The sequence below is a fragment of the Oncorhynchus gorbuscha genome, linkage group LG25, assembly GCF_021184085.1.
Source record: "Oncorhynchus gorbuscha isolate QuinsamMale2020 ecotype Even-year linkage group LG25, OgorEven_v1.0, whole genome shotgun sequence".
NCBI classification, from domain to species: domain Eukaryota; kingdom Metazoa; phylum Chordata; class Actinopteri; order Salmoniformes; family Salmonidae; genus Oncorhynchus; species Oncorhynchus gorbuscha.
In genome coordinates, this window is record NC_060197.1 from 18141925 (window position 1) to 18157811 (window position 15887).

The window sequence follows — 15887 nt, forward strand, 5'->3', positions numbered from 1 at the left end:
TATTCTACCCGTATAGAATAACCGTGCGCATGATGGTGATCTTGATCATCTGCTAGTTTGGGTTTAAGAACAGTCGATAGTGAGTCGAGATCTCCAATGACTTTCTTTCTAGGGTAGATCCCATATACTATTCTTTATCAGATTTAAATGGACATTGTTGATGAACTACATATTTTCAGTGTGTCTTTACCTGGGAGCCTAAACGATTCACACATCCTCTACCACAGTTGAATTAGAGGAGCTTTACGACGTTGCGGTACACATGATTGCATCTTTCACCCCTTTAAAGCATATTGGAGATCATACTGCGATTTCAGGATTTTCTCCTGAACTAGCCTATTACTTCTACCAATATCACAAAGAAGTAGGTTATTTTTGGAATAAGGAACATTAAACATTTAATTGCAACACATGCGAATTCCCAAACGTGTCAAGACAGCTTTTTTCATCAACTATGAACCTCAAGAAGATGCAGCTTTTTTTACACACCGGCTGCATAGCCATATGACAGCTTTTGCAATGAGAGGTTCGTTCTCAACATGTTTTTTCCACGGATTACATGTGGAGAGAGGCGCTTCGTGAGAGGAAGACCTTGCTGGTGAAATTACTTTAGATTTTTGTGAGAGGATTTCGCTTTGTTCAATGGCTCCGGCTTTAAGGTTGACTAAGCGTAAGGATGCCAGCCCCTGGCCAAGGATGTCTTCAACTTTCTGGACTGTAATACTGTTGACCAGTCTCCTAATCATCTACTGCGGTAATTCCTCTTTCTCTGACTCGTTTTCCCTGATCATATTGGTTCATATTTATAAAGTGCTACGGCGGTAGACCATAGGGTGACCGTGGTGTCACTGTCTGCTGCTTTGACATGAAAATTATGCGACAGCATTATCGGAAATCACTTCAAGGGTTATTGGTTTTGTCATTGCAGTCGAGCTAATATCGTTTCAAAAGTAAGCTATGGGATAACAGTTCTCATGCCAGAACGCGCCCTCGCACGTATGCACAATTACACACACACACACACACACACACACACACACACACACACACACACACACACACACACACACACACACACACACACACACACACACACACACACACACACACACACACACACACACACACACACACACACACACACGCGCGAGCACACACATTCACACGTACACGCACACACACACACGAACACAACAAATAATTAGAGCAGCACACTCACTCTGTTGAATGCGTGGAATTGTAAAGTTGGCTGCTTACTTCATCATCGTGACCATCATTATGTGGAAAGGACAGTCATGCATCAGCCACTGTTTGTGCAATTGGATCATTACTGTATTTCACCTGGTTGCAGTTGGATTGCACTGGACTGTGACAAACTCATTAGGGAGAAGCTTAATCATCATCAAATTTAAATGACGAAAATAACAGTCTGATCATGAATTTAAAAAAAATCTAATTTCGTATTTATTTGATCTAATCTTTATTTAGCCCACCCAGGTTAGTCTCATGGCTGGCCCTAACCCATCTGTGTATTCTGACCATGAAAATATAGCATGCCATTCCAAGTATTATTCACCTCCAGGGAACCAATCACCCAGTCTGAGTCACTCGAGAGAAATCTCCAGCTGGCACTATTGCGTTATGTGTGAAAACGTATGGGAAAGGAAGCGTTCGTTGTGCATTTACTACGATAAGCCTATTACAAGCTAAGTTATTTTGTTAGCACTTAAGCTAATGACTAATATAATCATTCCGTTGTCTAGGGGCACATTTACCACAAAAATAGATCCCTCTTTTTCGCTAGAATTTCATTTGACATTTTTGTCATTTAGCATACGCTCTTATCCAGAGCGAGTTACAGTAGTGAGTGCATACATTTTCGTACTGGGCCACCTTGGGAATTGACCCACAACCCTGGCATGTAAGAGCCATGCTCTACCAACTGAGCCACATGGGACTAATTTCCTCTCCTCTGCCAGGGTCTTAGATTCATTATAGGCTGCAGCGAAAGTCGAGGAGGGAATTGAATCTGCATTTCTTTACTTCTCTTTGGTCTTGAGAATGAACGGCCTGTGTCTTTCGATCACATAGAGACTGTGGCTGTTTAATCAGTGTTTCTCTGGATGTTTCATAGGGGGGTGTAAGTGTGTGTGCAAGTGTGTGTGTAGCAACTCTTCCTCAGTGGAAACATAATGTAGCAGGCTTAAAAGAAAAGCCTGAAACTAAATCCCCCACATTCTGGTTTTGAAGATAATTTTAAAAAAGTGTAAAGGGAGGTTCTCTTCTGCAATGTTGGCTGTTTGCTCTGGTCAGCAGTCTACAGAGCTGTTTGCTCTGGTCAGCAGTCTACAGAGCCATACTGATCTTCCCTACTGTTAAACATCCGTTTGTTTCTAACTTGATTTTACACTTGTTTCCTGTGTCCCTTTCCTTGACGATTTCTTCTTTGCCTCACTTTCTCCTCCCTGTCTCTTCCCTTTTGTCCTGACCTACACGTTTTTGTCAATTTCTTCCTTCCTGACTCGTCTTTTCCCCCATGTCTTTTCCCCCAAGGAGTCACCTTCCGCTGTCCCTTTCCTTGTCCTGGCTTGTTGTCCCTCTTGCCTGTCCTTGCACATTTCCTGTCCAGTCCTGTCTCTCTTGCCCCAGGCTGTCTCTCCTTTCTACCTTCGCCTGTCTCTCCTGCACTCTTCCCCCTATCCAAAATGGCTTCTGAAGCAGTGCCCTGACCTACTTGTGGTCTCTGACATGAATCTCAGAACCTGACTGGACTGGCTGACCAACGTATCGCATGCTTCTCTTCTGTGAGTCACAGAGCAGAGACATAGCCAGAGCTGATCCATGTTTGTTATGCTGAGACATAACTCTCCTCTTGGGCATGAGATGAAAGTATAGCCTGTGTGTGATTACAGCAGCTGGATGAGAGGGTTTGGACTAGGGCTGGGCGGTGTACTGTATTTTACCAGTATTGATGCACAGAGCGGTTTGGGTTTTAACTTTACGTTCTATAACGGTATTTCAGTGATTGGTTTGTTAAATGTGATACGTCACTCCAGCGTGTGTAATGTCATTTATTAAAAATAGTTTACTCCGTTTGCTACTCAAGTCATCTCTCTCCCTTTCCTCCTGCATGTGGCTTCCCCATGCACTTCCCACACCAAGCCCTGACCCGTTACTCAAGTTGTTGCTCAACCAGACAACCACGGAGTCACGAGCACTTGCCATGCCGTTCACTCTGTATTCATGGTCAGATGCAACAAGGTTTTAACAACGATGCTGATTTCCACTTTGGTTCTTAATATAAATCCACAAGCGTTCTATAATCACACTATTCGTTTGTGTATCGTACTGTCTGTAAACAGCTATCTTATCTTTTCTTAGCAAGTTGTGGTTAAAATAAATTGTGTTATCCGCTAATGCTAATCGCAAGTAAGCTGGCTAGCTAGTTTAATGTACAAATAGTCAAAGCAAACTTAGCTAGCTCATACAGCCTGATACCAGTGCTGGTGTAGGCAAAGCTCATCATGTTACTTGTGCAATGGTATCTTATAAATCAGAGAGGTTTGGACAAAGCATAAATATGTTAGTTTGCACTTACTTCTTACATGAAGTAAGAGAAAACATGTAATCTAACATATAATTAGGGTCCCTTTGGAAACACTGACCAACACTTTGGTTCCTACCCTTTCACAATAATTCTTCCCTGGCCTTTTCATTCATTGTCATGTCAAATAACAAGGTATTCAAAGTGCTTCCCACTACACTGTGTATACAAAACATTAGGGACACCTGCTTTTTACATGACATATAATGACCAGGAGAATCCAGGTGAAAGCAATGATCCCTTATCGATGTAACCTATTAAATCCACTTCTATCAATGTAGATGAAAGTGAGGAGACAGGTTAAATAAGGATGTTTAAGCCAGAAGACAATTGAGACATGGATTGTGTATGTGTGCCATTCAGACGGTGAATGGGCAAGACAAAATATTTACGTGCCTTTGAATGGGGTATGGTAGTAGGTGCCAGGCGCACCGGTTTGAGTGTGTCAAGAACTGCAACGCTGCTGGGTTTTTAACGCTCAACAGTTTGGTGCACCACCCAAAGGACATCTTGTCAGCTTGACACAACTGTGGGAAGCATTGGGGTTAACATGTGCCAGCCTGTGGAACACTTTCGACACCTTGTAGAGTCCAAGCCCTGATGAATTGAGGCTGTGGAAATGATAACAAATGAGTGCAGGAAATGCCAAAAAGAATGTAAATGCTGATTTTCTGTGGATTGAACAGTATAAAACAATCCGAATGGAGGAAACCCCATTGAAATCACTTTTATTCTGTGATGCCACCCTAGGGTCATGAACTACTCATGAAGCATATCTAGAACGTTTGTTATTAAAAAACATAAAATACCGTCACACTGTCAAAAATTTTACAAATATAATGATATGATGTTTTAGCCATATCGCCCAGTCCACAGACATTATAAGCCCGCAGATAATCTACGTCAGGCAATGGCAGAGTTAAAATAAGGACAATCTAGCCCTATATAGCTTTGGAAAATAACCGGCAAAATGTTTTAAGGAGGTACTTGTTTTTTTAAATCCTGTTAATGAAGGCATATCTATCATCCGTAACTCCTTGTATAATCCCAATTGTATAATGTGTGGATATCTGTATAGAAACCACCTGAGGCAAACATTTGTCCAAACTGGCACCTATAACTCGGCTGTGGTAGACAGTGGTAGGCTACATGGAAGTGTCTCTTGCACGCCGTCTACCACAGCAGAGTTATAGGTGCTGGTTTGGAGAAAAGTTTCTATACAGATATCCACACATTATACATACCGTATGGAAGGACAAGGACTTATAGATATATATATATAGATATGCTTTCAGAGGATTCTTGGAAACAAATGCCCTCTAAAATATTTAGCCAATTATTTTCCAGGCTCCTCATTGTAGCCATCTAGCACGCCCATGCACGGTGTCCTACATAAGGCTAAAGAGGATCTAGTCTATGTTTTAATTAGCATATATTGCAGAGCAATGTCATCTGACTTTGTGTACTATTGACCATAAATACATGTTCCGAGTGACACCTATTTGCTCAAGAGTGTGACCGTAAGCGGCTGAGAGGAGAGAAATGGGAGGTCTGTGATTATGGCTGTGACTCATATGGTAACTGTCTCTCAAAATTAGCATCTCACTGTGAGATATGCACAGACACAGCTGAAAGGGAGACAGGGAGAGGGAGAGGGAGAGGGAGAGGGAGAGGGAGAGGGAGAGGGAGAGGGAGAGGGAGAGGGAGAGGGAGAGGGAGAGGGAGAGGGAGAGGGAGAGGGAGAGGGAGAGGGAGAGGGAGAGACACAAGGCTGCACACTAGAATGACACTTCAGCCTACTTCACCAACAGCATGTCAAAGACTGGTGTTAGTTTATTCCCATGGATATCCTGATTTAGTTTAAAATATGTCCATAGCCTCTGATGATATTTATTGTTATTAAGTGAATTACACACAAATATGTTTAGTTATAGAGACAGTTTTATTCAGTGCACTGTAGCTCCCTCCTCTGGATGTGACTTGAGATGCGTTTGTTTTCCAGTGATATTATTATTACTCATTCATTGGCTCCGCTTGTTAGCTTTGAAGTGCTAACGATGAGGCCACAGAGATAAAAGAAAATGCCAATAACGCTAGCACAGTGCTAGTTAGAACCATAGGAATGTGTCTGACTGGGGTCCTCTGTTGGGTTACTACATGAATATCAGTCAGATGGCTGTGAACGTGCAAATTAGAACAAACGCTGGGCCATTAACATGCTGCACTGGGAGGTTAGGTCGGGATGTTGATGCTGCTGGATCATTATCACTGCATGTATTTGAATGGGAAAAGTGTGTTGGTGTGTGTGTGTGTGTTTGAGTGTGTGTACTGTTTTCAGTGTTTTGTGTGGGAGTCTGACTATAAGTAGGAGCTCAGGAGCATCTTGTTTCTCAGGGTGCTTAGAGAGAGCAGAGAGGGAGAAGTTGGGTGAAGGGAAGGGAAGACTGTACACTTTGTCCCTTCTCCCCTGCTGTACCTCCCACCCTCAGTGTCAAATCCAGCAGTAGCAAATGAATCATGCCTGGTCCTGATGTAACACCTGCTGCCAGCGATAGAACGAGAGCACCACCAACCCCTATAACACACCACTGTGAGTCACTACCGACCCACACATCTTCAGTAGTTATTACAACCCACCACACATCCCCATTCATTTTAGACACTCACTGACTCACACTCACATCCCCAGCATACACATCACTCACCCACATCCTCAGCATACACATCACTTACCCCACACATCACTCACCCACATCCTCGGCATACACATCACTTACCCCAATCCTTCAGCATACACATCACTCACCCACATCCTCAGCATACACATCACTCACCCCAATCCTCAGCATACACATCACTCACCCACATCCTCAGCATACACATCGCTCACCCACATCCTCAGCATACACATCACTCACCCCAATCCTCAGCATACACATCACTCACCCCAATCTTCAGCTTACACATCACTCACCCACATCCTCAGCATACACATCACTCACCCACATCCTCAGCATACACATCACTCACCCCAATCCTCAGCATACACATCATTCATCCCAATCCTCAGCATACACATCACTCACCCACATCCTCAGCATACACATCACTCACCCCAATCCTCAGCATACACGTCACTCAGCACACTGCATACCCGGCTCACTCCAACACCAGCACACACACCCACAGATATCCCACTGTCTTAGATTAAGCATCGTCTAATGCTCTCTGTTCTGTTCGTTTATGTACATGTCTTAGTCTACTCTACCTGAATCAATAACACTGTACTGGCCCTCCGATGCTGCATGGGGAACACAGCCTTCTGTAGCCTCAGTACTGTAGACTCAGCCCTCAGGGCGTTCATGGAGAAAACCCAATAGGATATCATCTGTTAACCCAAGCCCCTGATACCTAGCCTGAGGAACTTCACTGAGATGTCAATGTGTTTGAAATGTCTGCAGCAAGATGAAAAGGAACTGTCCTCAAAACCCAAACAGTACTAGTAGGTAAACAAGCTTGAATTTGAATGTCTTAAACCACTTCTGGCATTGCCCGAAGGGCCTTTTTCTGGGTAAAGAAATTGAGCCACTGTCCACATGTACATCTATAACTATCAAACTTGTTGAAGTTTTCACCAAGAGAAAGGAAAAAGATAGAAAGACCACAATGGAACACTGTGTCAAAAATAGAGCTACTTAAAAAAAATGTATGACCATGGGTATCATATACAGTGGGGCAAAAAAGTATTTAGTCAGCCACCAATTGTGCAAGTTCTCCACTTAAAAAGATGAGAGAGGCCTGTAATTTTCATCATAGGTACACTTCAACTATGACAGACAAAATGAGGGAAAAGAATCCAGAAAATCACATTGTAGGATTTTTAATGAATGTATCTGCAAATTATGGTGGAAAATAAGTATTTGGTCAAAAACAAAAGTTTATCTCAATACTTTGTTATATACCCTTTGTTGGCTATGACAGAGGTCAAACTTTTTCTGTAAGTCTTCATGAGGTTTTCACACACTGTTGCTGGTATTTTGGCCCATTCCTCCATGCAGACCTCCTCTAGAGTAGTGATGTTTTGGGGCTGTTGCTGGGCAACACGGACTTTCAACTCCCTCCAAAGATTTGCTATGGGGTTGAGATCTGGAGACTGGCTAGGCCACTCCAGGACCTTGAAATGCTTCTTACTAAGCCACTCCTTCGTTGCCCGGGCAGTGTGTTTGGGATCATTGTCATGCTGAAAGACCCAGCCACGTTTCATCTTCAATGCCCTTGCTGATGGAAGAAGGTTTTCACTCAAAATCTCACCATACATGGCCCCATTCATTCATTCTTTCCTTTACACAGATCAGTCGTCCTGGTCCCTTTGCAGAAATACAGCCCCAAAGCATAATGTTTCCACCCCCATGCTTCAAAGTAGGTATGGTGTTCTTTGGATGCAACTCAGCATTCTTTGTCCTCCAAACACGACGAGTTGAGTTTTTACCAAAACGTTCTATTTTGGTTTCATCTGACCATATGACATTCTCCCAATCTTCTTCTGGATCATCCAAATGCTCTCTAGCAAACTTCAGACGGGCCTGGACATGTACTGGCTTAAGCAGGGAGCAATTGAGTCCCTGGCGGCGTAGTGTGTTACTGATGGTAGGCTTTGTTACTTTGGTCTCAGCTCTCTGCAGGCCATTCACTAGGTCCCCCCGTGTGGTTCTGGGATTTTTGCTCACTGTTCTTGTGATCATTTTGACCCCACGGGGTGAGATCTTGCGTGGAGCCCCAGATCGAGGGAGATTATCAGTGGTCTTGTATGTCTTCCATTTCCTAATAATTGCTCCCACAGTTGATTTCTTCAAACCAAGCTGCTTACCTATTGCAGATTTATTCTTCCCAGCCTGGTGCAGGTCTACAATTTTGTGTCTGGTGTCCTTTGACAGCTCTTTGGTCTTGGCCATAGTAGAGTTTGGAGTGTGACTGTTTGAGATTGTGGACAGGTGTCTTTAATACTGATAACAAGTTCAAACAGGTGCCATGAATACAGGTAACGAGTGGAGGACAAAGGAGCTTCTTAAAGAATAAGTTACATGTCTGTGAGAGCCAGAAATCTTGCTTGTTTGTAGGTGACCAAATACTTATTTTCCATCATAATTTGCAAATAAATTCATTAAAAATCCTACAATGTGATTTTCTGGATTTTTTTTCTCATTTTGTCTGTCATAGTTGAAGTGTACCTATGATGCAAATTACAGGCCTCTCATCTTTTTAAGTGGGAGAACTTGCACAATTGGTGGCTGACTAAATACTTTTTTGCCCCACTGTAAATCCGGTCTTCTAGAGAAGTAATGATCCAGTTACGTTGGTCCAAGATAAAAGTCAAATCAAAAATCATTCAGAGACAATCTGCTATTCCAATACCTCACACCTGCTAACACCTAGGAAAAATAAGTCGCACTTTTCAATTACAAGCCCAGTGTCCCATCTTCCACATATCACCATCTTATTTATTGGCTCCATCTGTTCCAAACAATTCATTTTGGGAACACCCAGGAGAATAGCTTAATGAAATAAACCACCAGGACAATCCATCTCTGTCACCACGGTTGTTAATGTTTACAGAGACAAACACAAACCACAAACAAACAACAAACAATCAAACATAACAAATGGGCGGGGTTGAGGGTAGCTGAAGGATTAAAAAAAAGACAACTAGTGTCAAATGTACCTTGTCTGAAAAATGTATGTAGTATGTATAAGCTGGAAGTACACTACTGATAAGGATCAGAAATACAATGTAGACATTGTTAATGGTGACTATTGTAGCTGCAAACTGCAGATTTTTTATGGAATATCTACATAGGTGTACAGAGTCCCATTATCAGAAACCATCACTTCTGTGTTCAAATGGCACGTTGTGTTAGCTAATACAAGTTTATAATTTTAAAAGGATAATTGATCACTAGAAAACCCTTTTGCAATTATGTTAGCACAGCTGAAAACTGTTGTCCTGATTAAAGAAGCAGTAAAACGGACCTTCTTTAGACTAGTTGAGTATCTGGAGCATCAGCATTTGTGGGTTCAATTACAGGCTCAAAATGACCATAAACAAATAACTTTCTTCTGAAACTCGTTGTCAGTCTAGGCCGGCATCCCGGAGTCGCCTCTTCACTGTTGACGTTGAGACTGGTGTTTTGCGGGTACTATTTAATGAAGCTGCCAGTTGAGGACTTGTGAGGCGTCTGTTTCTCAATCTAGACACTCTAATGTAATTCTTGCTCAGCTGTGCACCGGGGCCTCCAACTCCTCTTTCTATTCTGGTTAGAGCCAGTTTGCGCTGTTCAGATACTCAACTAGCCTGCTTCTTTAATCAGCACAACAGTTTTCAGCTGTGCTAAAATAATTGCAAAAGGGTTTTCTAATGATAAATGATCCTTTTAAAATGATAAATTTGGATCAGCTAACACAACGTGTCATTGGAACACAGGAGTGATGGTTGCTGTTAATGGGCCTCTGTACGCCTATGTAGATATTCCATTACAAATGTTGTAGTCATTTACAACATTAACAATGTCTACACTGTCCTTCTGATCAATTTGATGTTATTTCAATGGACAAAAAATGAGCTTTTCTTTCAAAAACAAGGACATTTCTAAGTGACCCCAAACTTTTTAATGGTAGTGTATAAGCATAAGTATTGTTGTCCATACATTTAATCCAAATACAGGAGGGGTGGTAGGTTTAGGGGAAAATAATCAAATAAAAATATATATAAGAAAAATATACATATGGGTGATTGGAAATTAGACAGACAATTGCATCGTGTTTTTTGAGAAAATCAAATCTGTCACACTATAAACTACCAGCTTGTCGTGTTAAAGAGGTGGATATTGTGGATGTTTGTAGCTCTATTTTCACAACTCATTCAGCAGTGAAATGGCAACTTCTCTACTGCCTGCAAAGGGTCACCACAAGAGAGGTTTGTTGACTAGAAGACATCTTAACAGGTTCTTCGGGGTCTATAAAGGGGTTCTAGTTGTGATAGCAGTTAATATTAAGTTGGTTTCACAGGGTAAAGTGCTGGTTTCTTGTGTTGTGGTCTACCCTAACTAACATGTCAGCTTGGGTTATGTATGACTAAAATGTTTAAATGTCACAATTTTTTACATATTCTACTGAGACCATGTTTTCTCTCTAAAAGCCTCTCTCTCTCATTGTGAAAGCTGATGTAATTGACACCCAAACAGAAAAATAGACCATAATATCAAACACATGTAGGCTAGTTGAATTACTTTCTCATAAATGTCATTGATAATTAATCAAATAAAATCACATTTGCTTCGTAAGTAAGCATTTCACTGTTAGTCTACACATGTTCTTTACGAAGCATGTGGTGAATAAAGTAAACGAACTAGCCTACATGTGTTTGCATTCAGCTCTGGCATCAGTGAGTCTCTCATCAATTATAGAGATGATTTCTGGTTAAATGCCGCATGTCACTCATATCATGAGTTGATATGAATGTATTATATAATTGACAGGCATAATGCATGGGTATTGACATTTCACACTGATGAGTTTATTGCATTTACTGTACCTTAGAAGTTGATAGGTATATTGAGTGATTATAATGATTTACAAAATACACACAAACAAATACACCTGGGGTCCTGTCTGGACACTCGGAGAAAAAGAGAAAGTCAGTTTGAGTTGATAAGGGAGAGTAGAGCCCTTCAAAGAGGATGGTTAGAGCTACTTATCTGTATTGTTGAAAAAGCAATTGCTTGGAAGAAAATTCCACAATGGCGTTTTGAATTCCTGGAGGGCCCTTGCCCCGTCACAGGCAGGCAGCTCACAGACCCATGACAACAAACGCCTGGAGCAGAGAGGAGATGCCAGCAAAGTGGCGAGAGAGCGAGAGAGTTAGAGTTAGAGTTAGAGTTAGAGAGAGAGAGAGAGAGAGAGAGAGAGAGAGAGAGAGAGAGAGAGAGAGAGAGAGAGAGAGAGAGAGAGAGAGAGAGAGAGAGAGAGAGAGAGAGAGAGAGAGAGAGAGAGAGAGAGAGAGAGAGAGAGAGAGAGAGTTAGAGTTAGAGAGAGAGTTAGAGTTAGAGAGGTGGGGAGAGTGAGTTTACAGCAGAGAAGAAAAAAAAACCCACATTAGACAATGAGACAAAAGCAGAAGGATGAAAATGCTCAGTCCGCCGACCCACGGATCCACAGTCTGCCTTGGGAATATAGTGTGAGGTAATACAATGAAGATGTCAGCTGGAGACGGAGACTAGCGGTGTGGAGACTTCAAGGAGTAGAAACAAATATTACATTAGACGAGGCAGGCCCATTAATCTCTTGGCCTGAGAGGTAGTTCAGCTGCAGATTAAGGAACCGTGTCTGGTTGGTGAATGTTGCCGGGGCACCTAATGGAGTTGAAGTCAACTCTATTCAATCAATTGCCGCTGTCCCGCCATGGAGCCCCACACACGCTTAACAAGACAACAGAGCTATATATACTATGACGTTTTAGTAAATGCTAAGTTATGACTGTCAGGGCTAATGTTAGGATCCTTGATCTGAAGGTATTATAACAGGTTGTGGATTATTATAACAACCTGGATCCCTGTCTCAATGGATTCTTTTACAAAATAGTAAAAAAAAAGATTTGCATCAATCATAGGCCATTTCTGGACTGGAATCATTGTACTATATTGTATTTCTTTCTATTTAGTAATTGATGTGACTGATTTGCAAATCTCAGCATGCTGCCATTTGTGTTGTGTCTTACTGTTTGTTCTGAAAATGTCATTTCAGAATGCAGAGTCGAGTATTGTAAGAAATGGCATTCCACACACATTCTGGATAACTTGATGTAGTACTATGTGATGTTATTATGTGGAATAAAGGAAAAGAAAGGGGGGATACCTAGTCAGTAGTCCAACTGAAATGTGTCTTCCACATTTAACCCAACCCCTCTGAATCAGAGAGGTGCAGGGGGCTGCCTTGATCGACATCAAAGGCACAAAGGAAAAACAGTGGGTTAACTGCCGTACTCAGGGGCAGAACAATATCATTTTACCTTGTTAGCTCAGGGATTGGATCCAGCAACCTTCCTGTTACTGGGCCAACGCTCTAACCACTAGGCTACCTGCCACCCCAGAACGCAAGTAGAAAGAGTGAAGAGATAAGACACTGTAAGAGAGAAGCAGGAAATGAAGCCTGAAGGTATCCTTTCAGCTGTAGCAATGTAATTCCAGCTGATACTTTTCTACATGTGAAACATGGCTTGGTTAAGCCTGCCTGGCAGCTTCTGGATGGGGGAATCTCTCTCTCCTCTCTCTCTCTCTCTCTCTCTCTCTCTCTCTCTCTCTCTCTCTCTCTCTCTCTCTCTCTCTCTCTCTCTCTCTCTCTCTCTCTCTCTCTCTCTCTCACTCTCTCTCACTCTCTCACCCCCACTCTCTCACCCCCTCTCCCTCCACTCTCATAACTATCTCTCCCTAACCCTTGGAGCATATGATAAAATGTTTAATTGTTACAGTGACACTGGCATGGCATGTGAGTTATATACAGTAAGTGGGGTACCTCAGGGTTAGAATATGGAATACCCATTACAGTGGAACAACAGAGATCTTGTAATCGTGGCTGTGTCCCGAATGGTAACCCTATTCTCTATATAGCACACTACTTTGACCAGAACATTATGGGCCCTGGTCAGAAGTAGTGCACTAAATAGGGAATAGGGTGCCATTTCCTTGATGTTAATGAGAAGCCTATGCTATAGAGTGTCAGCATTGCCTATGTGTGTGTGTTTCTGTATGTGTGTGTGTGTGTGTGTGTGTGTGTGTGTGTGTGTGTGTGTGTGTGTGTGTGTGTGTGTGTGTGTGTGTGTGTGTGTGTGTGTGTGTGTGTGTGTGTGTGTGTGTGTGTGTGTGTGTGTGTGTGTGTGTGTGTGTGTGTGTGTGTGTGTGTGTGTGTGTGTGTGTGTGTGTGTGTGTGTTTGTGTGTCAGCTGCCTGAGACATGCAGGCACGTTTCAGTTGAAATCCAGTGTGCTTTTCAGAGTATTGTGTACCCCTTTTATGCAATAACATGTGACTTAGTTATGTTTCCAGAGATGTAGGAACTCTGTCACATAAAAGGGGACATTGCAGTATATTATTGTTTATTTTTTCCTGTAATGCTTTATAGGATAGTGTTTGGTTGGAAAATCAGTTATTCCTACCATACAGAAATCATATTTAACATAGAAAAACATGTAATCTATTTAATAAACCAAAATATGGTTACGGGGTATTGTATTTTGGTGAAATTCATTAATATGATATTCTGCCAGATTTATCAGCCCCTCAAGTGAATCTCAGTAATGGGTGTTAGCTAACACCATTTCACTATCCAGTGACAAACCGATCCCACAGATTCACACAAATGTAATTTCTTAATTTGTCAATGTCTAGAGACAGACAGCATTTAGTCCCTGCACAGATCTTCCAGTGTGGAGAAACTCTTTATTTCACAATTACTTTCTTATCCCTCCGGGTCTCCATTATTATTTAATCACACCCATAATCATTCAATAACATTCTTTAATCATGACATATTTTTTCCTTTTAGTTTGTGGAGGATATTCCGACGGACATTACAAATCAAAGACAACAGAATAACCCCAGTTTCTAGAACTCCCTAAGAAACATTTGTATTATTCATACGAATGACATCATTTAAAGGCATGACAGAGTGAGAGAGAGGGAGGGGGAAAGCAACAAATAATGAGTCCTAGCTGCTCCCTGTACTGTATTAGAGAGATAAAGAAACCAGGGAAATGTATATAATCTCTGGATTTCACATCACACTGTATCATATCTTTGGTTGCTTTCCATGCATCCCAAACGGGACCCTTTTCAGTGCATACCATTTATAGTGCACTATTTTTGACCTGAGCCCTATGGTTCAAAAGTAGTGTACTATACAGGGGTATAAGGTACCATTTGGGACACAACTTAGCAATTTCCATAACGAGGTCACATAGAATCACTCCACCAGGCTCTACGGAAGAGACAAAAATAATATAATCCACTGCAAATGTCACAAATGAAAAAGGTTTGACGTTGCATTGCAACCTTTACACGGTGATATTGGATATTCAGTGGATTCCATAGTCTCATTTCAAAAGCCACACCTTGACCTCTGATGGGAGGTGAGACGGTAGACAGGGCCACACATGGTGAAGCCAGTTGTGAAGTGTGGGGTGTTATGGCTAGAAAGAATTAATGAGATATGGTTCTATTTCTGCAGGGATATACACATAGATGAATACTATGGATAGAGTGAATCAACAGACAGAGAGAAAATACTCATAGATGCACCAAGCATTCACAGATGGACGTATAGAAACCTGCGCGCGCATGCACGTATGCACACACACACATCATCATCATCATCATCATCATAGCTATCTGCGGCACTAAGGTGTGAAGATGTGATCCTGAGGGAGGGAGCCCCCATCCCTATTTTCTCAGCTTGGAGGTTTGGGGGGTCCAGCCACTACTAATCTAATGCACACATTATTCAGCCAACCAGTATCTATTTAAAGGAGAGCGCTGCTAGATTTATTGGCCAGGTTTAACTGTATGTTAAAATAACGCATTAAGTAGATGATATCACAGTGGATGGAATGATTATGCACACTTGCAGAAAGTGGAGGAGGCCTTCTTAATTAAATGCAAGGTCCTGGTTATACATCACTGGCTCGAATACACACACACACGCTTGTGTGTGCACACGCACACACAGACACACAGACAAACTGACACACACAGACACACATACACACACATAGGCCACATAACCAAACCAGTAGTTGTTTTTCTCTAAAAAAGGGAAAAAACGCTGAGCTGCACGGTTTTTGAATTTCCTCTTCATGAGTATTTGTCGTAAAAATGCTCGGAAGTTTTTGCATTGTACTGGGTTTTCAAAGGGCTCTATTTCAGTCCTAAGTGGCTCATTTTGGGAGCATGCGCCATGCGCCGTTCTGCCAAGGGACAGCACACTTAATTTGACTCTGATTGGTTGACAAATCTTCTTGTTTAGCAGAATGGCTAAATGAAGTGTGTTGCTTACCCAAAGGGCTAAATCTAGCCCAGGACATTGTGGCATGTAATTGCAGAATAAAACTGTAGTGTTTACCGACTAACTGGGGAGTCATAAGGAGGGAGTGACTATATATAGAGAGAAAGGCTATGACCGCAGTTTGTAAGGACACTAGCAACATGGCCATGCTAGTGACAACCCTTTCTACTGTTTGA

General features: G+C 42.0%; 1 protein-coding gene across 1 annotated transcript in view; it reads left to right on the forward strand.

The window, feature by feature from the left end:
- The first annotated feature begins 267 nt into the window (after nucleotides 1-267).
- The window catches only part of LOC124013529 (chemokine-like protein TAFA-5), a 179525-nt gene continuing 163905 nt past the window's right edge, over nucleotides 268-15887 (forward strand). The window contains exon 1 of the mRNA XM_046327832.1: nucleotides 268-754. Within this exon, the coding sequence (XP_046183788.1) occupies nucleotides 643-754 (112 nt within the window). The 5' untranslated portion in view covers nucleotides 268-642. The remainder of the gene's footprint in view (nucleotides 755-15887) is intronic.